Source organism: Felis catus, chromosome C2 (genome assembly GCF_018350175.1).
Source record: "Felis catus isolate Fca126 chromosome C2, F.catus_Fca126_mat1.0, whole genome shotgun sequence".
Lineage (NCBI taxonomy): Eukaryota > Metazoa > Chordata > Mammalia > Carnivora > Felidae > Felis > Felis catus.
In genome coordinates this window covers 65,303,982-65,331,306 of record NC_058376.1, presented here as the reverse complement: position 1 = coordinate 65,331,306, position 27,325 = coordinate 65,303,982, and the positions used below count along the sequence as shown (strand labels likewise).

At 41.5% G+C, this 27,325-nt stretch overlaps 1 protein-coding gene and 1 non-coding gene across 2 annotated transcripts in view; one reads left to right on the top strand and one right to left on the bottom strand.

Annotated features, from left to right (window-relative positions):
• Positions 1-27,325, bottom strand: part of ARHGAP31 (Rho GTPase activating protein 31) — a 112,039-nt gene that overhangs the window by 19,072 nt on the left and 65,642 nt on the right. The window contains exons 3-8 of the mRNA XM_003991663.6: positions 25,010-25,154; positions 12,106-12,188; positions 11,050-11,157; positions 9,785-9,927; positions 5,095-5,296; positions 2,924-3,048 (exon numbers count right to left, since the gene is read on the bottom strand). Of these exons, the coding sequence (XP_003991712.2) occupies positions 2,924-3,048; positions 5,095-5,296; positions 9,785-9,927; positions 11,050-11,157; positions 12,106-12,188; positions 25,010-25,154 (806 nt within the window). The remainder of the gene's footprint in view (positions 1-2,923; positions 3,049-5,094; positions 5,297-9,784; positions 9,928-11,049; positions 11,158-12,105; positions 12,189-25,009; positions 25,155-27,325) is intronic.
• On the top strand, positions 6,163-6,304 carry LOC111556451. Its single transcript, XR_002735923.1, has one exon. It is a non-coding gene; the product is annotated as a small nucleolar RNA SNORA42/SNORA80 family (small nucleolar RNA).

Sequence of the window (27,325 nt, the reverse complement as noted above, 5' to 3'; positions counted from 1 at the left end):
TTACTACCCTAAGACTGCCTGGCCAGTGTCCCTTCCTTTGAGACAAGCTTTTGCCTTTGTTTTCCAGAGGTTGCATTTCTGGACTTCTTCTGGCTTCCATGCGATAGCCTTTAAAGCCAGTGACCAGATGACACTAAGTGTCATGGAGGATGGACAACAGTTGTCTCTGCATAGCCACCAGTGTTCACTTTTTCATGTTGGACTCTCTTTCTGATGATGCAGCTCCTTGTGGCCTTGGTGGCCACAGCAGCTGATTTGGGGAACAGTCCTCCAGGATTCCCTGGCTCCATTTCTGGATAGTAACTAAGCACTCAGGACTCCTTGGCCTGTGTCTATATTTAGATTATAATATGGATATTAGATATATCTAGATTATCTAATATAGATATCTAGATATCTAGATATATCTAATATATTTAGATTATATTTTTCTGTCTCGGACCTTGTCTGGGCCTCATGGAGGTACATCTGCCAGTTTTCTGGCAGCTTTGGGGTCCTCGAGTCCCCTCTTTTAGATGATCCCTATGGCTTTGGGATTTCCCTGCTCAAAGGCATTCACTTTGGAGAGTTCCTTGGACTCTTCCTGTTGGATAACATACAACTTCCAGTACATAAGTGACTGGGAGACCCCAATGTGATGCATCTTCATTTGGTCAATACCCCATTTTTTCTTATCCTTCATTTCTTATTTCTGTTCAACTTTCTAAATATAGGTTAGCATCCTTTCATCTACCCCCCTCCAAAAAAATCCCCAATGCTGTACATGGTGAATCAATTTTCAAAAGTCCCTTAGTTGATGGAATTTATAAAAGACTTTTAAAAATCTTTTAAAAATCATATTTAAATGGGGGAGGGGCAGAGAAAGGGAGAGACAGAATCCCAGCAGAATCGGAGCCATCAGTGCAGATCCTACATAGGGCTCAAACTCACAAACTGTGAGATCATGACCTAAGCCGAGATCAACAATTGGATGCTTGGATGCCTAACCTACTGAGCCACCCAGGCACCCCTGATTCCCTCAGTTCTTTCCTATATCAATTCCTATTCATTATTCAGATATAATTCCCACAAGGCAACACTCTCATTTAAAATTTATAACCCTGGCATGAGTCAGAGGGGAGAAGGGACAGATCTTCCTTATAGTACATTTCAATTAATAAATGTAGACAGAGTGATGGAAACAGAAAATGACCATTTGGCAAACACCACAGTAATAACTGTTGTAATAACAGTAATTTTGCAGGCAAGAATCATTGATGGATGCTAAAATTCAGGAATGAAAGTATGATGAGAAACAGGATATTTGCATTGTCTCAAAATATCTCCTACAACCTACTTGTTCATTGGAAAGGAAAAAATAGTAACAAAATTTTGTAGATGGTACTTTAACCAAGATCAAAGTTAACATCACCAGCAATAAGATATTGACATCATATGCCTCCTGACGTGACCCGCTGAGACAGGCACAACATTCACAACCTCAACTGAATCATGAGGAAACATCAGACAAATCCAGCCTGAGGTGGTATATTCTACAAAATAAATGGCTGTACTCTTCCAAAGTGTCATGGTCAGAAACACTGAGAAAATGTCCTAGACTGGAGGCAATTAAGGAGGCATGGCAACTGAATGCAACATGCATTCCTGGACCCAAAAAAGGACATGAGTTGGACGGCTGGTCAATTATGAATAAGGTCTGTAAATTATTTAGTAGGATTATATTGATGTTAATTTTCTGGCTTGGCTCATTATATTATGGTTAACATCAGAAGCAGCTGCATAAAGGGTACAAAGGTTCTCTGTCTACTATTTCTGCAACTTTTTTGTAAATCTAAAATTATTTTTTTTTTAAAAAAGACTGCCTAGTTAATCTTTATGTTTCAGGTCTAGTGAGGTTGACATGGCCAAACCAAAGACCTAAGAAGCAGAGCTAGGAAAAAATTATATATACACATACATATCTATGATGAATACTTATTTATAAAATAGACAACATATATTGATCTCTGTCCCTAGTTTAGGAGCACAGGGCTGCTAAAACCCTTGTAACTCCCTGGGTCATAGGAGTGTCTTTTGTTTTAATGAGGGCACTCTGGATGGGTTCCTGGATGGCTCCTGGATGAAGGCTGGTCACCAGAAAGACCAAGCCATGATTAGAAGCTTGGAACTTTCAGCCCTGCCCCTCATTCTCTTGAGAGGGGAGAAGGGCTGAAAATGGAATTAATGATCAAATATGCCTATGTGATGAAGCTTCCATAAATTCCGAATTATACAGGGTTCAGAGAGTCTCCAGATGGGCAAACACATCCACGCCAGTGGGGTGATGCACCCCAACTCTATGGAGGAGACAGACACTCCTGTGCTCAGGACTCTCCCAGACCTCACCTTATGTATCTCTTCAACTGGCTGTTCATCTGTATCCTTTATCATACCCTTTAATAAACTGGTCAATGTAATGAAGTGTTTCTCCGAGTTCTGCGAGCCACTCTAGCAAGTGAATCAAATCAAGGAGGGGGTCTTTTGAACCTCCAATCTATAGCAGTACGTCAGAAGCACAGCAGACAATCTAGGCTTGTAACTGGCACCTGAAGTGTGAGAATGTGCGGGGTGGGAGGCAGTCTTGTGGGACTGAGCCCTTAACCTGTGGGATCTGATGCTGTCTCTGGATAGACAGTGTCAGAATTGAGTTACATTGTAGGACACGCAGTTGGTGCAGCAGAAAATTGCTTGTTGTGAGGAAAACCCTCCACACATTTGGTGACCAGAAGTGTCAGAAGTGAAGTGCTGTGTGGGTAGTCAGGAGACACACAGGAGGGGAACAGTAGGGTAGAACTGGGGTTTTCCCTATGCAGGAGAGAAGACTCAACTGAGTTTTTCTAAGACAATATATATCTCATAAAACATAACTGCTATTGATTCTTACCTGAGAGCCTCTGCCCTCTCACAAATACACTCCCATTTCTACTCAGCTTTGATTTGGAGTCTGATCCAGAACGTCCCAGGTTAAATATTGATTTCCATTTCTTTGATTTACTGGAGAGCTTTCTTCTAAAAGAGCCAAGCCATAAGACAGCATTAGTTTGGTAACTGGTCATTTCAGTGGGACCTTTAAATTGAGAAGGAATAGCCCAGTCATGTTCTGACATTTCTGGAAATCCCTCTCTAAAATCCAGTCTGAGCCTGAGTCTGGCCCTGTCTGGGGATGCCCTGGATGACCAAGCTAGGCTTTCATGTTCCCCAGGGGAAGGGGCAAAGGTGTGCTATAAAGGCAGGGGCGAGGGCAGACAGAGGCAGGGATGCATCAGAGACTCAGAGGTCACAAGCAAGCACACAGTTCTGGGGATTCTGGTAAGCAGTGCAGTCCTGAGTTTTCAAAGACACCTATTTTTTTGCAGGAGTAAACACTAAAGACCACAGAGCTCAGTGCTGCACTTGGGCCATACTGCTAGGTCATCCACAGGTGAGGAAAGAGCTGGTGAAGACTTCTGCGGACTGTAAAGGGGGTGAAGGAGAAAGTGACTTGGAAAAGAGACTGGCCTGTGAGAGTTAGAGGCTGCCGGGTGTAGTCAAAGATCACTGCAGAGAAAGGCAGAGGGTAATTAGTGTGTCTCTGGCTTCACTCATTTCCCTGATGCCTCTCACCAGGCTGCCTCAAGAAGGCATGAAAAGGAGAGGTCTAGACTGGGTCTGGACAGCCTGATGCCACCAGAGGTCACCACAGAGACTTTGCCCTGCTCTGGTTTGCCCAACTATCAGATTTCATAAAGTTTCCTGATGAAACCCTACAACTTGTGGGTTCCACAAAGGACCCTTTCTCCATAAGGTTCTCATAGAACATCCAGATGTCAAGCCCAATATGTTTTTACAATCAATCAGAGATAGATCTGCAGCACTTGGTGGTTTCTTTTGGATCTGGCCTAGTTTTTTTTTCAAGCATTTGGTCTAGGATGTATTTTATAGGGTCACATACCTTGGGGTATGGTGTGCCCCTTATGTAGTTAAGACACAGAGGAAATGCACTTGAGGGTCCTTCTGAGATACTCTTCTTCCTGATCCCTGGGTGGAAGTCTTATTTTCCAGGGATTTAGGGAGCAAATACTGGGGCTTGGTCTAGACAGAGCATGATCAATGCATTTTAGGAAATGGAAGGGTTTCTTGCCAGGTGAGTTCTAGGTGTACCATTCCCATAACATGCATTGTGAGAAGTGCCCCTACTGCTGTGTAATATGATAGCACTTTCTCCCTCCCCAATGGGAAGCAGCCCCACCATCTTGGGGATGACACTGACAAGAAGTCTGAGGTGTCTATTTTCACACCTCTTTCTACTGACCAAACATTGAGGATGACCATCTCCAGTGAAAGTTTGCCTTTCAGCCCCTCCACCTATTGTCTGCCTAAAGTTTAGAACTCCTGCTTCATTCACTGCCTCCTATTTATAGTGGGGTGTGAAGAGGAGAGGGGAGGAGGGATGTGTGGAGACCAGGGTTACAACAGAGGAAGCAATGAAGAAAGAAAATATCCTATGAATAAAAATGATATTCAGTTTGGTTTGGGAGGACAAGGTGGGTTCTGACAGGCGTGGAAGAAGGAACAGAAGCCAGGAATATGTGTCCCCAGGTGCTGCATGCCCAGAGCTCTCAGTCTAGAGTGGTATTATTTGTTAGCTTATCCTCCATTCATCTCTGTAGTTTTTATAATGTCACCTGGAGGTGAAGGATGGGGGCAGGGGGTCAAGTTTTTTATTTTAGCAAACTTCCTTCTGAAAATATCAAGACTGTTTTATCTAAACTAAGGAGTAAGGGATTTCAGCCATGATCCTTGACCCCTATGAGTCCCATCCCTGTCATGGTACTTAAGGATGTCTGGTGGGAGAGCAGGTCTTGATAACTTAGGGACAGTGAGTGAAGACATCAATCACTGGTGAAAAAGAGCTGTGGAGACAGCTCCCTTTTCTTCCTCTGGAATGTTCCATTACATCCCAACCCAGCCAGTACCCCCAACCCATGCTGCCACTGTAGCTCTGAGACTATATAACTTCCTCCTCTATCCCCCTCCACCCAGACGTTTCCCAGAATTTAAGACAATGCTGCTTACTTGTTGTCTGGTAACTCAAGAACTGTGTGGAAGAGGGTGCCCATGGAAGGAGGGACAATTTCAGGCAAGCTATTCTCCCTCCTTTCTTTCCGAGCAGGATGGTTAGTAGCCAGGCTCCGAGCCTGAGCTTCCTCCAGGCTCACCAGCTTCATGGGCAAGGAGAGGGCTGGCAAGGTCAGGCTCTTCATGATTGGCGGGTTTTCTATACAGAAAAGACAAGACCTCAGTTATGGAAGGAGTCCTGTGCATCAGGTCTAGCCAGATTTCCCATCCACAGCCCCTCCATTCCTGACTTCCTGGCAGGGGGCTTCTGGAGTTTTGGGGGATTTAGGGCAGAGGCTGTACATAGGAAACTAACAACCTCACGGCCAGACAGCCAGCTGGCACACAGGGCTTCAGGAGGTAACCTATATTTCTTGCACTTTTCAGAGAGGGACCATACATTCATTCATTCATGCGACAAACATTTATTGAACACTTCCTGCCTAGTACTCTGGCCAGGTGGGAATTTTATGTCCAACCATAGAGGTAGCCTTGCTCAGCTAGAACAAGGCGGAGACTGTTCCTGCTCTCTGCAGCTGTACAACACACACTCCAAGGCAATTTAACGTGGGAGCCTATACTTTCCCTAGATCACTAAGGCTTATTTATATCTCTGCAGTAAAAAGGTATTTTATAGCCTATATTATTCCCTAAAAGATAGGTGGCTTTTTACTCACTACTCAGTGGTCTTAAGTGCATGCAAGCTAATCTTTTCTTTCTGTGTTTTGTTTGTTTTTGGTTTGGTGTTTTTTGGTTTTTTGTTTTTTGTTTTTTAAGAAATGGAAGTCATAATGAGAGATCGATGGTGTCCAGAGTCATCTCTTTTCCCCAAGTCATTGGTTCTCAACTTGGGGCAATTTTGCCATTCCCACCCCACTTCCCCAGGGACATTTGGCAATGTCTAAAAACATTTTTGGTTGCCATAAGCATGTGTAGGAGTACTACTGGCATCTAGTGGGTAGAGGCCAAGGATGGCATCCTACAGTGCACAGCACAGCCCCACAACAAGAACTCTCCAGCACCAGTGCATGGTGATGCATTGACGGCAGGCCCTTATCTGTGGGCCTCTCATAGTGTACACATGCCAGAGGAGTGTGCAACCCCAAACCATTGTCCAGCCTCCTCACTGGTGGCCTGGCCTGTGAGCACTGAAGGGTGCTGTCTAATGTGGGAACAAAAAAAAAAAAAAAGAAAGAAAGAAAAACAAACAAACATAAAACAAACAACGAACTATCCAGCACCAATTGTCAACAGTGCCAAGATTGAGAAATCTTGGTCTAAGTAAAAAAAGCAGAGATCTAAGTTGGCCTCTATTTAGCCTTTGGCAACCCTGCCAGTTTTCTATAACTTCAGAAGGTGTGAAGAGACTCAAAGATAACTTGCACCAACTGAAACTAAGCAATCTTTTTTGGTATAAGACTCACATAATTTTCATAAAGCACCTTGACAGCACTCTTTCTCATTGCAGAACATGACACTCTCTGAGTGGAGGGAAATAAAACCACTGATAAAGGGCCTTGTAGAAAACAGAGTGTGTGACACTAGGGTTTTCCCAGGCAGGAGAGCATGGCAGTCATTCAGCGGGGCTTCAAGTAAGTAAATCTATGAGCCCAAAAACTTCTCAGTAAAGTTTCCAACTTTAACCATTTTCCAACTTAATCCAAAGGAGGTTAAAATATTTGAATTTTATATGCTCTCAATATTTGCTTTCTAGATTATTTCTGATTTGTTAATTACTTATTTACTTAAAAAATGAAATCACTCCAGGAGCAACTGGATCAACGGGAAGAACCCACACTGCAGGGCCAGGAGACCTCAGTTGGTTTAGTAACCACTCTCTCCCTAGTTTCAGGCTGCAGTGTCCTAAGGCCTACTCATTGTCTCTGCTTAGATGTTTAACAGGCATCTCTAACCTCACATTTCATAACAAAGCTTGTAATTTCTGCTCTTCACCTCTAAACTGGTACCCCTACTATCATTGCCAAGTCAGTAAGTGGCACCATGGACCATCCAGCTGTGTAAGCTGAAACCTGGAGTAGTTATTTTTCATTCATTCCTTTCTTTGATGCACCACCTCCTCCTACATCAAGTCAATAAGCAAGTCTGAAAACTCTACCTTCAAAATGTACTTTGAATCCAGCCACCTTCCTTCTTTCCATTGCTAACATGCTAGTCCAGGCCACCATGATTGCCCATCTGATTTCTGCCATTGCTTCTTAACTGGTCTCTCTGCTTCCAGACTCGCTGCTTTTCAGTCTCTCCTTCACACAGCAATCGGAATGCTCAGACCCTGCACTCCCTGCTCAAAATCCTCAAATGCTTTCCCATGGCACTGAGAACAAACGAAACTCCTAGCTTGACCTACAAGGATCTTCCATCTGTTTTCCCTGTCCTGTTTGCCCACTGACCCAGTGGGCTACAAAAATATGCAGTAAAAATTTTTAAATGTATACTCCTATTATAAACTATACATTTATACTACTGTATTAGTGTTATATATAACAGAAAATATACAAATACAAAATCATAGAAATTACAAAGTATACAATATAAAGAAATGAGAAAGAAATTCTAATGGTTTCTTCCAACACCTGTAGTTCAGTATCTTGGTCTTTGGTGTCCCCTCGGGTGGGGCACCCCACTTTGGAGACCACATTGGCTCTAGTCACACTGACCTACTTTTCTGTACTACTATGAGCCCCTTTCCACTTCAGAGCTTTTAGACTCTCTGTCCTTTGTGTTTGGAACATTCATCCCACAGATCCTCACATGACTGGTTCCTTTTGTCATAAGGTCTCAGTTCAAAGATCACCTCCTCAGAGATCATAAGTGCCCAATAATTTATTGGTTGATTCAAAAGGATGGATGAATGCATATTCTCACCTACCTTCAAAAAGGATTTATATAGCTTACAATAATGGGAGATTTAAAATAAAGATGAAGGAAACATTAGCCACTCCTAAGAATATAACCAAGAGAATTGGAAACATGTGTTCGCACAAAAACTTGTACATAAATGTTCACAGCAGCATTATTCATAATAACCAAAAAGTGGAAACAACCCAAATGGCCTCAACTGATGAATGGATAAACAAAATGTATACGCATACAGTGGGATATATATTATTCATCCTTAAAAAGGGATGAAATACTGATACATGCAAAAATATGGAAGAACCTTAGAGAACATATGCTAAGTGAAAGAAGTCAGTTACAAAAGACCACATGTTGTATGACTCCATTTATATAAAATGTCCAGAAGAGGCAAATCCCTAGAAATAGAAAGTAGATTCATGGTCGCCAGGGTCTCGGGGGAGAGCAAAATGTGCAGAGACTGCTTAATGTGTATGGGGTTTCTTTTTGGAGTGATGCAATGTTCTGAAATTAGATGGTGGTGACAGTTGCACAATTCTGTGAATACACTAAAAACCACTGAATTGTATACTTTAAAATGATTAAAATTGTGAATTTTATGCTATGTGAATTTTATCTCAATAAAAAAAATTTTTTAAGAAAGGTTTATAAACCACATAGAGGACAGGGTGGGGATGGGAACAATTATACCAGGAATTAAAATTTGATGTTAACTGCCATTGATTATTCTGATGGTTGTACTTGTTTTCTCCAAATACATTAGCTGAACTAGAAAAGAATGCTTTAATCAGCTAACACAAATATTTTGCAGATAGGGTTCTCATATACCACGGATTCTCCAAGTGTGGCCCTGACCAGCAGCAGCACCATCACCTGAAAACTCACTAGAAGTACAAATTCTCAGCAGCATTCCAGACATACCGAATCAGAAATTCTGGGGATGAGGTCCAGTAAACTGTGCTTTAACAGCCCTCCCTCCAGGTGATCGTGATGTATACTAATGTTGGAAAACTCACACAAGTGGTGGTCACAGGCTTCTTGATCTAGATTTTTTAGTTTTACAAATTTGGCTCACAGGAGTTCAAGCAACATAAACCAATTCATCCCTAGGGTTCATTATGTCATTATGAGAGCTATAGGATATCATATTCTTGCATCTTATCACACCCAGCCTAAAATAGCTGTCTTTTTCACCAACATAGCTACAGAGATCGATGCTAACTACTCTGCCTACGCATGCCCACAAGTACACACTCAGTTTTGTAAGCCTAGTGCCTGGTGCAGGGAAGAATAAAGTAAGCACTCAATAAATGCTTATGAAGGGAACACACTCTGAATATACACACGAGTATGAACATGCTGCCTCTTAACTCAAAAACTCCAAGATGAAGGCAGAAGTATCTTCCAAAATACCACATTGAAATTAAATTTGAAATAGAATAGTTAAAAGGGAGGAATGTTGCCTGTAGATAATAACCCAAAGAGTTTAATAACTAACTAAAACCAATGGGAGATCCAGTGCTGCATGCTGCATTCATGGGATAGGCCAGGTATGCAGCTGACCAGAAACACGCTACAGCCACCCACAGACACATCTTGCTGCACGCAGACAAATGTACATGTGTGCACGAACCCCAGACACTGACACACAGAGCAGTCAGCACACGTACACAGCCAACACTCGGAGCTAGAAGCCTAACTTATTATTGGGTCCCATGACTAAGGCAAGGAAGAAGGATGGCCTGGTGGCGAGTCTGCCAGACGGAGCCGTTACCATTGTTCTCCAAAGACCCAGGAGTGCCGTTGTTAAAGATTTGATCCACATGATTCAGTATGAACTCAATCACCACCTGCTGGACCCGAACTGCAAGGAAAGCAGCATCTCCATTGCAACCAGTGGCTTCGATCTCTTTGGACCTAAACAATGGACGAAAGACACTCAGTGAGTGAGTCTGCCCCATAACTGAAAGCAAGTAAGGGGAGCAAGTGGGTCTTTTGTACAAGCCCCATCTCCTAAATGTATACGCTTTGTTCATCTCTAGATTATTTTAACTATGTAAGACCTATTAAAAGGACTCTACAAAGTCTGTAAGGCCTAACACAATGAACAAACTTATTTAAAATTTTTTTTAATGTTTATTTATTTTTGAGAGAGAGAGAGAGAGAGAGAGAGAGAGAGAGTCACAGAATCTCAAGCAGGCTCTGGGCTCTGAGCTGTCAACACAGAGCCTGATACAGGGCTCCAACCCATGAACCATGAGATCATGACGTGAGCCGAAGTTGGGATGCTTTACTGACTGAGCCACCCAGGCACTCCATGAACAAATTTAAAAACAATTACCATGTATACCATGTATCATACATTGCTAGACTATAAACACTGTATTACTGAATATGCAGGAATATATTTTTTTCTTCACAGGATCTCCTTCCACCCCCATCCAATTGTGCTATGGGGCAGGTCATCACTTATGAAGCCACATGAAGCTGTGACCCCACCAAAACCAACAAAAGCCACTAAGCCCCAAAGACAAGAAAGGCCTTTTCAAGAAATTATAATATACAGACCCTTAACTTTAGCCACATCCTGATTATAGCCAGAAAACGCCTTTGGAACCCAGAGTTTCCAGGTTAGCAAGCAAAGAGCTCAGGCTTTGAAAATCACCTTTTTTTTTTTTTTTTTTAAGTGTATTTATTTATTTTGAGAGAAACAGTGAGAGCAGGGGAGGGGCAGAGAGAGAGGGAGAGAGAGAGAATCCCAAGCAGGCCCTGCACTGTCAGTGCGGAGCCCGAGGAGGGGCTCGAGCCCACAAACTGTGAGATCATGGCCTGAGCCGAAAACCAAGAGTTGTATGCTTAACTGACTGAGCCACCCACGCACCCCTAAAAACATCTTTAATTTACATGTGTTACACATGACCACTTAGCTACAGGTTTGTCTTCCAGTAGCTTCCGTTTTGAAGAATACGGTCTTCGTTTCAGTTGTTGGGCTGCCTTGAGCCCACTGGGGTGATGAGAAGGTGAGGTTGTGGTGGCTACCTGAGCAGGTTTGGTGCCCACACCAGGGCCAGGTTCCTGGCATGCATGTTGGTCTTGCTGCTGAAGGAGGCAATGTGGGCCAGGTGTCGAATCAGGTATTCCAAGGTCCTGTAATGGGTCATTTAAAAATTTTTTTTAACAAAATAAGAAACTTCAGTGCCTGTGCAAAGCCTGATGACTGGGTTTGCATTTAAGAGAGTCTAAATATTTCTATCGCATGAATTTTGGAGGAATATCAGGAAGGTAACAAGATTGATGGAAATAATCTTCTTCGTCCTAGGCATGCTGGCCGAGAGTGGAGAAGGGGACTGGTTTTGTCAGAAGTCAGCTCAGGCCCTTGGAGAGCCAGAGACAGACCCAGGAATCACAGCACCCAGAGCCCGAGAGATATCAGTGGCTCCCTTGGCTTCCTTTTACGCAGGTCACCATTGCCGCCACACAATCTTGAAACCGGCTCTTATCTCTGCCCCTTCTGTAATTACTCCAGCTACAGGTAACTTGGTTCTTGTTAGAGAGCTGACCTCGTGGGTGAATAACATCTGTTATTATAGGAAGTTCTTTCTTATCCCACATCAAAATCTGTCCCCTTGTAAAAGAGGCTCAGAGAACATTGGGAAAGGTGGTTAGATGAGGGGCTAAACGGTGAAAACAAAATGGAAGGGTGAGCTGATGTGAGGGGTGGTACTGATGAGCAAATAGAGAGATCAGTCCGCCAAAAGTTCAAAAGGTACAGCCAAACCCTATTTAAAAATCATCCTGGTTTCCATAGATTTGTGTATACTATGAATCTGGGTAAGAACCTAGGCTATCACAGCCAGTGAGGCTGGCTTGTATGGCCAGAACGACTTCCTGTGAGACTCTGAGGGCTGCCCCTTCCTGTCAGCGTCCCTGGTCAGGCACCAACTCACTCTGATAAAGCTGACCTGCTCATCCACCTCAAAATGCCGCAGGAAAGTCACTGTCCGCTGAACTTTTTCCCTTTTATGATGCCAGCCTGCTTCTTTGGTATTACACCACTTTGAGAGGCCGTGGGCTTCTTTTACCAAGGATTCTTACCTGTAATGGGATGGGGGAAGCTCCTGGATAACATTTTGGATTCGGGCCAGTTGGCCTTCTTCCGGGCAATGAGACACGGCCTCCTGTGAAGAAGAACATGAAGTAGGCGAGTGAGTGCTTGAGAGGGTGGCCACCCACCTGCGTCTGCTGGCCTTCTTTAGGTTTCTGGCACTCCAGCCTCCCAACTAGGCCTAGAGATCGTCTTTCCAAGAAGCATGCTTTCCTAGTAAAAACAAACAACTAAAATCTGACAGTTCGTGATGCGAAGTATCTAACAGTGAGTGCGAGTGGGGACATGTGGATTGTTTAGGTCTCTGTGTGTCCTCAGAATGTTGTTGGGTATCTGGTAAAGATGCAGAATGCTGGGTGTGTGGTGTGGCAGAGAGAGTGACAGAGATTCACACTGGGAGAGGGAAAGAGAGATGTGGAGATGACAGGTGAGACTTGATGGTCTTGCCTGGACTTACTCTCTGGTTGTTTCCTGTGTGGGTATTTTGTTCTCCTGAGACAGGGAAACTGAAGGGACCTCATGAAAAAAGCTGAGTTTTTTTTTCTTTGTTCCTATTCCTGCTTCTGTTCTTGCTAGGACCTACACCCCCGCCTTACACATACCTCATAGAACAGGTAATGTATGTACTCCTTGCAAAGGTCAAGGAGTTAATGATCTCTTTGGAGTCTTCCAGCATAAGAGATGACATCTAAAGAGTGACCAGGTGAGGTCATCACGACCATTTTCCAAGACCACTGACTCATCAAGGCCCCTGGCTCTAGGGCATAAGTGACTTACAGAGAACACCTAAACACCTATCTTTGTTCCTGGATTACTGAGAAGACACACGCACTAGACAACCATCCTCAACAAAAACCCAGGCCCCAAGCAAAGATGACATTCACTCTTCTTTCCTTTCTGAGTCTCTGTGATACTCTCTCCATATCTACACTCTCTATGTCTTCGACAAACTCTACTCTCACTTCCTTTCGTTGTGAGTTTGATTTCCACCCTGTGAGAAGCCGAGGACCCTCTTGGCTGGTCCCGTGAGACCCCCTCTGGGTCCTTGGACCCAGCCATCCTGCATCATTCCTCTCGGCCCAGGGCCTTCAAGGAGAGGCAAGGGTATCAGTTAAGGCAGTGTGATCACAGGCTTGTTCAGAACTCCTGCACATTGCAGGCATCCCTGAGCAGATGTCCCTGTGCCTTGTCCTGAGAAACTGTTCTGCCTGTGCCCAGCCCCTTCCAGTGCGGTGGCTGAGTGCTCAAGCATGGGAGCAGTAGCTAAGTGCAAGGTCAATGGTAATCACATCTTTCTTTTTTTTACTGAGGTACACTTTACGTACATTAAAAATGTACAAATCTTAAGCTAGAGCTCCATGAATTCATTCATATGCACATACCCATGTACCCCCACCTAGATCAAGATACACCTTAAAGGGGGCTCCTGAGATCATGTCAATCTTATGACCCTGAATTCACAGGCATATGTAACTTACATAGTCTTGTGTTTCCTCCCAGTGCTAGAAACTTGCTTTACATTTGTATATAATAAAAAGTAAAATCAGGAAATGCATTCTTTAATTTGATAAATATTGCCCCCTGTAATACAACCAAAAATAAGTTCCTAAGTGTGGTCTGGTTTTCTTATATCCTTCACCTCGATTCAGATTTTAGGTGTTATTTTGTGCTTGTGAATAAAGGCTGAAGTTCAAATGCTCAGTAGTGAGAAGTTTTAAGCACAGAAAAGTAGAAGGAAATTAACTTTACTGGGCACTTTCTGTTATGCCACGCCCTATTTGAGGTCACACTTGCTGGGTCTGTTCTGTTCTAAATTAGAGAAGAAGTCCTAACTGGGGCCAGCCTGGACCTCCCAACTCCTTTACTTGTCTCCATTTTTTTCCCACAGAATTCACCACCATTACTTATACAATATAATGTACTTACTTGTTAGGTTTATTGCTTATTGTCAGTCTCTCATGCTAGATATAAACTCTACAAGTGCAGGGATGTGATGAGTCCGTGTGCCTGGAGCAGGGCCTGGCACCCAGGAGGCACTCCCTCCGTATTTGTTGAACGTCATGCCAGGGCTTTGTCAACCAAGTGGTTTCTTCCCCCCCCTTCTTTTCTCTGCTCTCCCCTCTTAATTTAATTGAAATAAAACATACACAGAAACCAACTGTTTTAAAAGGCAATCAAAACTCTCTACATAGGAAAACTTGAGATTTTGTTTCCTGAGCATTGGTGGGAGAAATGAGGGTCCGGGAGGGTCACAGGCACAGGTGTTCCAATCTTCTGGTGGGTGTGCAAGCCTGAGAAGAGAGCCAGCATAAACACGAGCTCTGTTGTAAACCTCCGTTTTTGAGATATGGAGGAGGTGGAGGGTGGGAACAAGAATGAGGCCTGGAGTAAGCACCTTGACATCTCTGCTCTTTCTGAGAAGTCATTTAGAAAACAGATTTGTGGGGGCGCCTGGGTGGCGCAGTCGGTTAAGCGTCCGACTTCAGCCAGGTCACGATCTCGCGGTCCGTGAGTTCGAGCCCCGCGTCGGGCTCTGGGCTGATGGCTCGGAGCCTGGAGCCTGTTTCCGATTCTGTGTCTCCCTCTCTCTCTGCCCCTCCCCCGTTCATGCTCTGTCTCTCTCTGTCCCAAAAATAAATAAACGTTGAAAAAAAAAATTAAAAAAAAAAAAAAGAAAACAGATTTGTGGAGAAGACCCAGACTCCCACGGCAGGGAGAACCTCATAAGGGAAGCCAAGGGAGAGAAGCTCCAGAGGAAGGAGGGACTGTGGAATGTAGTACGGGTCCTCCCACATTCTATCCTGCAAAGGGGGAGGGAGGGGTGGGAGGTCTCTTTTCCCCCCAGCAAACTTTGTAAAGTGCCCCCACCCTCCTAAACCTGTGTCTGGGGAATAAAGGTGCAGGTCAATTTAACAGCCCTCATGGAAAGTTTCTTCGATATTTTAGGAAGCTGTTAGTCATCTTTGTTCTGAGAGGCTGGGCGGGCCCATCCCCTGATGCCTGTAGGTCCCATTTGGGGTTCTTGTTTATTTCATTGTTCACAGCCTCTCCCCATCCCATTCAGAAGCCCTCTAGATCCTGTAGTTTCTCCTGGAGGGTCCAGTCCTTGAAAACTTGTTTTTAGCACTCTTTATGTTTCCCCATTAGGCTGGCAGAACCTACCACTGGGAAATTGGGGAAGGGGAGTTAAAACTCTGCCTATGCCAATTTTTTGCCTGAAAGAGAATTTCACTCAACTTTTGCCAAGCTAATCTGGCTAGCAGTTAAATCTTAAAAGATTTAAAGATGAATCTGTGACTATTTGCTCTCTTCCAATCAGTATCAAGAAGACTGCTTCTCTGCCCTTTGTGGACTCCGTCCAAGACTAGACTCTCTCCCTTCTGGTGGGCCCCTTGCTCCTGTTTTATCTGTTTACCTGAACACCACCAGCACCATTACTTACAGCTCACGTCCTGCTACCTCGCAGCCCTGTCACCATGGTGGACAAACAACCCGTGCCTATCCTTTCCAACTGTAATCCAACTGCAACTCAGTATTGCCCTTGATTTTCCATCAATTATTTTTTTTTCAACGTTTTTTATTTATTTTTGGGACAAAGAGAGACAGAGCATGAACGGGGGAGGGGCAGAGAGAGAGGGAGACACAGAATCGGAAACAGGCTCCAGGCTCCGAGCCATCAGCCCAGAGCCTGACGCGGGGCTCGAACTCCCGGACCGCGAGATCGTGACCTGGCTGAAGTCGGACGCTTAACCGACTGCGCCACCCAGGCGCCCCCATCAATTATTTAAAAATTATTAAAAAGCCGTTTTTATTATCTTAAAATATTTTAAGCTATTAGACTCAAAAGTAATTCATGCAATGATTTTATTTTTAAAAGTATTTTTAATGTTTATTCATTTTGGAGAGAGTGAGAGCGTGTGTGTGTGTGTGTGTGTGTGTGTGTGTGATCAGGGGAGGGGCAGAGAGAGAAAGAGAGGGAGACACAGAATACTAAGCAGGCTGCAGGCTCTGAGCTGTCAGCACAGAGCCCAACTTGAGCTCAAGCTAAGGAACCTCGAGATCATGACCTGAGCAGAAGTCAGATGCTTACCTGACTGAGCCACCCAGGCGCCCGGATGCACATGATTTTAAAAATGAAAGCATTCAAACGAATATACAGAATAAAGTCTTCCTCCCAGGCACAGACCTTCAGAGGTTGTCTCCAGAGGCAACCAGTGTGTCCTTTCAGGCACTCGTTATACCTTTCCATCTTTGTCACACATGTGGAACAAGCATGATTATGAAAGAGAACTTCAACTACCTCCGTCTGACCTCAGACTTTCAATTGATTTTCTTTTTTCCAGCTTATCTCTTAACTCAGGAAAAAGACCCTGCGGGCAAAGCATCCCCTGATGGGGACGAAACTGCCCCTCAAGCAATAAGGACTGCCCTGAGTCAGCAAGATGAGAGTGACTGACCCCAGGACAAGGATCGGTTTGACCTTTACTACCTACGTGCCTGTACCCATCCACCTTTGCCCCACATTTTCCTTCTATAAACCTTGAAAGTATTCTCAGCACTTTGGAGACAGTCTTTGAGCCACGAGCTGCTGTCTTCCCAGTGTCGGCCTCTCTGAAATAATTCCTCTCTTGCTTCACCACCACTTGTCTCTCTGCCTTTGGGTTTTGTCAGCAGTGGTGGTGGAACCTGGTCTGTGTGGGACCTCCAGAGGCAGGTGCTCTTGTACCCCTGGGCCCTGGCTACAATTACATGACCTGGCCCATCTCCAATTTCCCCATGATCCTGCTTTGTCTGGGATTGAGGGGTTTCCTGGGACACAGGACTTCCAGTGTTAAAGCTGGGGGAGTTCTAGGCAAACCAAGGGCAGCTGGCCACTGTCCCCCTTTGTAGCTATCTTGAGCTCACGGTCAGTCGGCTTTTGCCACACACTCGTTCCCCACCTCAAGTGGCATTTCAAATATGTGTGGATCCGCAAACCTGTCAGCAAATATTTACCAAGTAAACAGTGACAACACTTTCCAGCAGCTGGAGAGCAGGGAAAGGAAACATAATAATGAACAAAATAAACACTGTTTCTGTCCTCAGGAAGCTTAGGATTGAATGAGGGAGACCGATACACAAAAGAGTTATTTCAATAGAAATTCAGTATAAAATTAAACACCTCCCCAATTGCCTTCTCTAAAAATCCCAAATCAGCAACTTTTCTTTTGGGCATGATAATTTTACCTGAATCAATCTGGTGAAGACTGAATTTTTCCTAAAATGAACTTTTTTTCCAATGCAAAGGAAATGTAATGTTGTAGGTTGAGCAATTGCTCCCAAAGATATCAGGTCCTAATCTCTGGAACCCATAAATGTTACTTTATTTGGGAAAGGAATCTTTGCAGATGCGATTAAGTGAAAGGTTTTGAGATGAGATGATCCTGGATTATCTCAATGGCCCTAAATGCAATCACAGCTACTCTTATATGAGGGAGGCAGAGGGAGATCTGACCCAGAGAGAGAAGAGGGCAGTGCAGTCACAGAGGCAGAGATGGGAGTGATGTGGCCACAAGCCAAGGAGTGCCAGAAGCGAACAGAAGATGGGAGAGGTGAGGAACAGTTTCCCCTAGGCTCCCTGGAAGGAGCACAGCCCTGCACACACCTTGATGTCAGCTCAGTGAAACTAATTTCAGACTTCTGGGCTCTAGAACTGGGAGAGAACAAATTTCTGTTGTTTAAGCCACTAAGTTTGTGGTCATTTGTTACAGCAGCTATAGGAAACTAATACATGATTAAAAATTAAAATAGCAACAATGAGGGAATTATCATCACTTGCTATCGTACCATACAGATGTTAACTGCTGTTAACCTACTCACATGTGAAACATAAAAGAAGCAATCTGCCAGGACTTCCCAGCACCAAGCATGAATACTGGCATCATTTCCTATTCACTTGCATGTACTATTTTTTTTTTCTCCATTTAACTTTATATTGTGGCCAATAAATACGCTTAAGAAATGCAGTCTTAAAAAAAAAGAAAGAAAGAAATGAGACTTTTCATGGCTACCCAGGATTAAAAATAGTAGATTTATTATCATTTATTTTAACTCATCCCTTATTGTTACACAAATACTCCCCAAATTTTGGTATTATAATATTGCAATGAAATATTTACAAGTCAATCATTTATGTACACATCTGATTATTATCTTAGAATGTAGTTCTAGAAATAGAGTTACTATATTAAAAATATGAGCATTTTAGGATTCTTGACAGTAATTTCAAATGACTTTCTGAGATATCCAGCCAGTTCACACTTCCAATAGAAAACCATACAAGAACCACTGTCACCACAGGATCACCAGCATGAAATACTAATGTTAAAAAATTGTTTCTTTAATATGCAAATATATTTTTCTAATACATTTAATAATTTTTTTTTAATTAAAAAAATTTCTTAGGGGCATCAGGTTGGCTCAGTTGGTTAAGCATCCGACTTTGGTTCAGGTCATGAGCTCATGGTTTGTGGGTTCAAGCCCCACATCAGGCTCTGTGCTGTTAGCACAGAGCCTGCTTATGATCCTCTGTCCCCCACCCACCCTCTGGCCTTCTCCTTCTTTCTCTCTCTCTCTCCTCTCAAAAATAAATAAACTTCAATAAATAAATAAATAAATAAATAAATATTTTTACATTTCAAAACTGTCTACCTATATGACTTTTTAAAAATTGTTTATTTATTTTTGAGAAAGAGAAAGTGGGAGCAGGAGAGGGTCGGGGGGGGGGGGGACAGAGGATCTGAAGCAGGCTCTGCACTGACAGCAGAGAGCTCACTGAGGGGCTTGAACTCAAGGACCAAAAGATCATTACCTGAGCCAAGGTGGGACACTTAACCGACTGAGCCATCCAGGTGCCCCATCTGACTTTTTTTTAAATTGAAGCACAGTTACACACAATGTTACATCAGTTTCGGGTCCATTTATAATTTTTTAAAAATTGTATTTCTTCTCTGCATTGTTTGTTGAGGTTCTTCACTCATTTGTTTAGCGGGTGGCTTTTTTGTTATGTGGTTATTTATGGGTTTTTTTTCCCCTTTATTAATAGGTAGGATTCCATATAATTAAAGAATATTAATCTCCCATCATCTTTACTGTAGATGGTTTTTATAGTTGGCCATTTGCCTTTTAATTTTGTTAAGGTGTTTTTTACATAGGAAAAATAATTTATATGTAGTTTAGTTTGTTATATTTGTCTCTGCTGATCTTTTTCCCTTTGCTTTTGTTGTTAGAAAGACTTTCTTTACCCTAAAATCTGCTAAATGGTAAGAATGTAACTGGACTTTCCTCCTTTCCTAATAGTCAATTTTCCTACTAACATTGATTGAATTGTTCCTTTGTTACTCTGGGAGGCTTTCTTTACGTCATATTAAGTTATTGAATGCTTGGGCCTATATAGGAGTTGTTAACTCTATTTTAAAATAGTATGGTACTTTTGAGACAGAATATTAAACCTTTCCTTCTATTTATTAGCTGTACAAACCCAGACAAGAGAGTCTCTGTGGCTCATCTGTAATTCTCTCATCTGTAAGAGACTATAAAACCTACTTCATAGAGTTATTATGAAGATTAAGTATAACATTTTAATAAGTTTATCAAGTTTATCATGTAGTAAGCACTCAATAAATAAGCCCATTAGTATAATTTCATTAATATTTTTCTAGTCCTATTATTCCATTGACATAGTATTCTACTTTAGCCGTGCAAGTGGGTTTAAATAAATCATTGTAAGAATTTGTGACACTGTTAACAGAGCTATTTCTATATTTCTGAAGAAGGTTTGCTTATATCCTCATAATTTGTTATTGTTATCAAAGAAATTAGTTAAGTGATAAATTTTTCAACATAGTTAACTTCACTAAGGTCCTACCTATGTCGAAGTCAGTTGCACAGAAAAATACTTTTATTTTATTTTTTAGTGTTAGATTTCCCATGTTATACACCATGTTAGATCTAACAATACCATGTTAGATTTCCTGGAAATATGATGACAAGTTGACAATAATGTTGCTTTGGCATTACTGTGTTACTGTGGGAGAACAAAATGATTAGCAATGTTAGGGAACGAAAGTGAGAAGAGATAAATATAGATTTTGTTCTGAGCCTAAAAGCAAGATTTATGAAGAAACCGTATATCTAAAGTTTCCAGATAAGAATTTGGGGCACCTGTGCGGCTTAGTTGGTTAAGTGTCTGACTTCATCTCGGGTCATATCATGGTCTGTGGGTTTGAGCCCCACGTTGGGCTCTGTGCCTGGAGCCTGCTTTAGATTCTGTGTCTCCCTTGCTCTCTGCCCCTCCCCCACTCATTCTCTCTCTATCTCTCTCTCTCTCTCTCTCTCTCTCTCTCTCTCTCTCAAAAATAAGTAAACATTAAAATAAATTAAAAAAAAAAAAGAATTCTTATCTATCCCCCAACTATCATAAAACTAAACTGAGTTAAAATAAATTAGACTCATTCTGTTCTTTAACATGATGATATTCTATTCTATCATATTCTAAGATGCACTATTATACTGAAAAGAGGATTAAAACCATGTAGAAAACAAACAACAAAGTCTTATGCACAAGTTAAAACAAAAATTAAATATATTTTTGGTTGATTCAGATTGCAAATAATTTAACAAATTAAAAATATCCAGTGTTGGTTGGTGAGGCTGCAGTTTTGGAAAAGACCATTCTTATCTCTCTGGAGAACAATTTGGCAATACATCACAAAATTTTAAACTTTTTTTTTTTTTTTTCACACCAGCAGCACATGGCACAATGGTCAAGGTAGAGTTCTGAGGACAGCTTCTGAGCTGAGACAATCCATGTTTCCATGGAAGATAAGGGGATTTAAAAAAATCGTTAATGTTTATTTTTGAGGGGGGGGCAGTGGCAGAGAGAGAGGGAGAGGATCTGGAGCGGGCTCCACACTAATAGCAGAGAGCCCAGTGTGGGGCTCGAACTCAGAAACCACAAGATCATGACCTGAGCTGAAGCAGGACGCTTAACCAACTGAGCCACCCAGGTACCCCTAGGGGATGTTTTTGACAGAATGAAAGGATACAATGAAAAAATGTTTCCTTCCCCCTGTGATGAAACAGGTTCAAATGTCACAGTTAAGCAAAGGGTCGAAGACTAGTTAGCATCCTAAAATAATTGTTTGCTTAAATAATTTTTTTTTATTTTTTTATTTTTTTTTAATTTTTATTTTATTTATTTTATTTTTATTTTATTTTTATTTTTTTATTTTTATTTTTCTTTTGTTTATATATTCTCTTGCTTCATAGATATTTGGTGTATTATGCTAAATGAAAGTAAGTTTTCTCAAATCCTAATATATTCTAAATTTGCTCATTACTAAAATGTTATTCTCTTTGTTTAGTGTTTTCTGTTATGTTATTACATTATCCACCAGAGATCAGTGAAACCCTACTAGTTAGATCATAAAGTTTAAATAGCTTCTATTTACTGTAATCTTAATTTATAATAAATGATAACATTAAAATGTGATTTCTTCTATAAACTAGTCTCAAACTCAAGTTGTTGCCGAGGATATATATATATATATATATATATATATATATAAAATATTATATGATATATGTTTAAGAAATATACATATATTTAAAGATACAAGTAGCTTTTTTCTGAGAATTGGATCCAGAACTTTCATCATTTCCCTCAAAGGATCTGTGATTCAAAAAAGATTATGAATTACTATATGAAATAAATAATGTAACTTTTATAGTTTAGGTATTGACAAATAGCATTTAAATACCTTGAGACCTACCAGATAACACTAACAGGAATTATGACAATTGAGAAAAATATGTTTTCCTGTTAATAAATAAAAGTCTTTCTCCAAAGTCTGTGTTGCAGTAATAAACTTTTTTTTTTTAATGTTTATTTATTTTTGAGAGAGAGAGAAAAGCAGAGCGTAAGTGGAGGAGAGGCAGACAGAAAGGGAGACACAGAATCCAAAGCAGGCTCCAGGCTCTGAGCTGTCAGCACAGAGCCCAATGCAGGGCTTAAACTCACGGACCATGAGATTGAGATCATGACCTGAACTGAAGTCGGAGGCTTTACTGATTGAGCCACCCAGGCGCCCCAAGAAAATTTTATTTTATTTTATTTTATTTTATTTTATTTTATTTTATTTTATTTTTTTAATGTTTATTTATTTTTGACAGAGAGAGAGAGACAGAGCATGAGTTGGGGAGGGGCAGAGAGAGAGAAGGAGACACAGAATCCAAAGCAGGCTCCAGGCTCTGAGCTGTCAGCACAGAGCCTGATGCGGGGCTCGATCTCACAGACCCCGAGATCATGACCTGAGCCAAAGTCGGACGCTCAACCGACTGAGCCACACAGGCATCCCCCAACAAAATTTTAAATAAAAGCTTTTTACTCAGTAAATCTAATTCTATGATTTTTTTCCCTAAAGATATAAGCAGGCAAAAGGATAAAGATATATGTACAAAAATGTTTATTATATGTTGTTTTGTAAAAGCAAACTGTTGATAAACAAAAAGTCTAAATGTCCATAGTAGGAAACTGGCTTTAGAAATTCACTGCGCATATGAGAGAATACTCTGTAAAAAGTGTCTATTTGTCAGCACGGAAAGATGGACACACTGTTGAGTTAACACTGCAAAGCAGTGATATATAGTATTGAGAAGGGAAAGTGGGGAGAGTGAAAGAGAGAGACAGATTGAGAGAGCTTGAGAAAGAGTCAGAGGGGAGGGAGAGGGAGCAATCTGTAATGATGTCTCCTAAAATGTTAGCTGCAGATATGCCTGGGGTGTGAGATTTCCAGGGATTTCTACTTTCTCCTTTATACGTTTCTACATTACTTTCATTTTTGCATTAAAATTCTATTTTCATCTGGGAAAACAAAAACACTGTGCAAGGAGTAAGAGTGAAAAAAAACCCCACATGTTAACCGTAGTTGTTTTTGGTCTTTACAAGAAGAGACGAAGGGTTCCTTTCCACTTTCCTCCATTTTTCAAACTGTCTTTTAGCAAATATGACTACTTTTATTTTTATTTTTGTTAAATTTTTTTAAAGCTAGAGAACACAAGCTGGGGAGAAACAGAGAGAGAGAGGAAGAGAGAGAGAATACCCAGCAGGCTCTGCACTGTCAGCACAGAGCCCGATGCAGGGCTTGAACTCACTCATCATGAGATCATGACCTGAGCCAAAATCAAGAGTCGGACGCTTAACCAACTGGGCTACCCAGGTGCCCCCTGAATATGATTACTTTTAAAACGAGGAAATAATTACATATGGTGATGGTATTATAATCTGGCAGACTCACATGAGACCCACAACTTTTCTTCCTGGTTCCTGGGAAAGACTCCTCTGTGATTTTGATGGTCAGAGACTGCCATTGTTTTTGACTTAGCCACTCAGAGTGGCTTTGGCCTTAGTTCTCAAGGTCCACTTAGCTCTCTTAGGGTCCACAAACCACTGACACTTCACATCAGCTGGTATATGTTGGCTCCCCAGTAGTCAACGACTAAGCCCAAGTTTTTTGTGTTTTGGCCTCATTTTTTTTCATTAAAAAGTTAATGTCCTTTTAGTAGATGAGATTTTGAAAGTTAAAGTCTAAAGAGGCAGGGAAAACTATAACCTCATTATTGAAATAAATGGCTGTTAATCCTCTGAACATCTTTTTCTTTAATCACATTTTAATATACAATTATGTATCTGTTCTTTTCCAGGTATCATTATGAGTGTTTCTCTGTATCATTGAAAACTCTTAAATAAATTTTAATGGTCCAAATTCAACATTTAAAATGCATCCATTTAGTCCTATATCATTTTGAACTGAAGAACATTTTATATGCTCAAAGGAAGTTTATTACAGGAGCCATGAGAAAGATTGCTGCCCATGTTAGAGCCTAGATCTGGTCCTTACCCATAATTGCAACTCCTACAAATCTTAATTTCAAGCATCACCTCTGACCACCTCATACTAACAGTCTGTTGACCTCAATAATCCATCAATACTATTTTTTTCACTGTTACACACTGCCTTAAGGCCTCACTTCCATTCTTATCCAGACAAAATTCCATGGTCAACTATTTCAGTCACTCTCTTGTATATACCCTCATCTTCCTCATCCCCTTTATTAGCTGAATACACCCTCAATCTTGGTTAAATCCAACTGTACCTACTCTGTACCTCCATCCCTGGAGCCAAATGCTCAAGCCCAGTTTTTAATGCTGTCTCTACAGACATCCTGTAAGCATTTATGCTTTCTACTTTTCCTATAGATGCCCCTATCTGGTAACCGTAGAGCTGCTGTTTAGGTGTTCTGTCCATCTATCTTTCACCAATCCAACTCACAGGCCTGCACTTCCTCTTGGCTGCATTTCCCAAATTATTTTCTTTTTCCAGCTTTCTGATCTCTCTCTTGACTTGGGTTTGTTCTCTCTCCCTTCTCTACCCGCCCACCTCATTCCCAAACCCCCAAAAGAAATACAGAAGAAGTCGCCTGATAAAAATGAACTAGCCGTGAGTGTACATCTGGAGTCTCAGGTTCCTGTCCTGCTGTGTGACCTTGGGCCAGTCATTTCACATCTCTCATTCTTAGTTTTCCCCCTATACTATGAGGTACATTCAGCTAAATAAACATAGAAGTAATTTTAATTCAGCTCTTGAAACAAATAGCCACGATTCTGAAAATTTAAGAAAGGAAAAATTTAGCCAGTAGACCCACTACCTTCCCTATACCATCCTATTTCCATTACCTGGCTAAGACAGTGCCAGCCATCTGGTGAGTATTATTATTGTTATTTTAGTGCTGAAACTCTCCTTGGCCCATCCACGTGTCCCACTCAGTAACCGTAATGGAAATCCAAACACTTACCGTGAATTTCTCATAGAGCTCATAAGTCAGAAGGGGGTTGGGCAGCTCCCTAAAGTACAGCTTGCAGAGTGAGCCCACACAGTGGATGTCCTGGAGGTACACTTCCCTTGTCAGATCTGGACATTGATCTGAGCCAAACTCTTGCCTGAAACAACACAGACAGAGACATAACAACCTCGGGAACATGTGTTCTATGTAAGCAGCCGCTTGACTGCTTAGGGGTAAAAAGACCCTAAACTGCTGATCTGACTACATTTTGACCTCTATTCAAAATGACCTTCTATTCCTGGCATAAGGAAGCTATGGGAAGACTTATCAAGTCAGGTCTGGATCCTCCCTGTAAAAGCTGCTGTCATTAGGAAAACATAATGCCCATTTACAAATGGATTTCTCAGCGCATTATGTCTGCAGTTTCAGTTATGAACAGTGGGGAAATATGAAAACAATCTGCCAAAAAAGCCTGTTGAGATTTCAATTCCTCAACATTTTGTTCCAAATGAACTTTTCTTTCTTGGAGGAGAGACCAAAACCAGAGTGAGTCAGATTGTTATCATTCATCTCCATATACCTACGTCAACAAACTTGTTTTATCTGGAGACTCAAACCCAAGGTTTAAGCAACTATCTCCTTGCTGCTAAATGGAAACTTCTAAGCTGCCTGACAGGGACTCCCACAGGATAGACCAGCTTCTAAACATCTTCTTTTTTTTTTTTTTAATTTTTTAAAAATGTTTACTTATTTTTGAGACAATGTGAGGGACAGAGTGCAAGCAGCCGAGGGGCAGACAGAGGGAGACACAGAATCTGAAGCAGGCTCCAGGTTCCGAGCTGCCAGACCACAGCCTGACGCGGGGCTCGAACTCACAAACTGTGAGATCATGACCTGAGCCAAAGTCAGACACTTAACTGACTGAGCCAATCAGGCGTCCCATAAATATCTTCTTATAAGCAATGTATAGTGAGGTGTTTGGGAACATCATCAGATTCCAGGCCTTGTTTCTGATTGTAAAACATTTCCTTACCAAGCTTATGTGAATACACTGCCTCAAATAGTGTACACTTATAAGTTAAAAATCTGTTTAAGAAATGACAATTTTCAGCTTTAACATAGAGGAGGAATTAGGTTTCTTGACAGTATTCATTTGGTCAGCCAAGTAGTGGCAAAGTCAACAGGACTCTCGGGACCAGCATTTCAAAACAGCTCGCTGCCCATTTTCCTGTCACCTGGTTCTGGATCTTCAACAAAGGGTGGGGAAATCCCTGATGGTGGCCAAACCTGAAAGGAGCTGAGTGGGGCCCTGAAAAGAAAACCATGCAACGGCCTTATAAATTCACGTGTGTGTGTGTGTGTGTGTGTGTGTGTGTGTTTCTTTAAGAGGCCAGAACAAGAATAATTTGGAGCTTATTCATTTATTTAGCCAAAATTTCCCTGTCGAGGCTAATAGGGTTGGTCCTTAAATGAAAAAGAATTGGCCATTGCTCAAATGTTCTCCTATGGTTCTAACTACTGTGTAGCTGGTATATTTCAGAGCTAAGAGTGAAACATTAAAAAGTATTTGTTGAAACTCTAAAAAATGTCACACCAGCAAATTAGTGAAATTATAAAAGCACATAGATCTGTTAAAATCTATGGTTACAATAAGCTGATTAGTTTTGAACAGTCACCACTTCTCCAGGAATAAAAAAGATGTTTTATTCCTTTGGTATAATTTCATTATAATTGCGATTTGAGGGGGAGGGACAGAAAACCAAGTCAGAGGAAGAAGACAAAAATACATTAACTTTACAATCTATTAAATTTAACAGACTATTCTGGTAACACGAATGCTTTTATTGTTTCAAAAGTCTACATTTATTTATAACTAAACATATAATAAATATATAAAAATACCACCTGATAAAACACTCTGTATATATACTGTATATCTCTTCCCTTTATTTGATATATGTAATACATATAAAACATACACATATCTGTGTTTTGTGTGAAGGTTATTATACTCTTAATTCAATGTGACAGAAATTTCTTCCAAAAAACTCTAGGATAAATTCTAGAATTGTTTAGGAAAAAGCAATACATTTGGAAATAACCCATCTATCCATAGTCTTTTAAATATCAGCCTCGGGGTGCCTGGATGGCTCAGTCAGTTGAGCGTCTGACTCTTGATTTTCACTCAGATCATGATCCCAGGGTCATGGGATCAAGCTCCACTAATGGTGGAGCCTGCTCAAGATTCTCTCTCTCTCTCTCTCTCTCTCTCTCTCTCTCTGCCACTACCTCTGCCCTTCTCCCCTACTTGTGCTCTCTCTATATAAA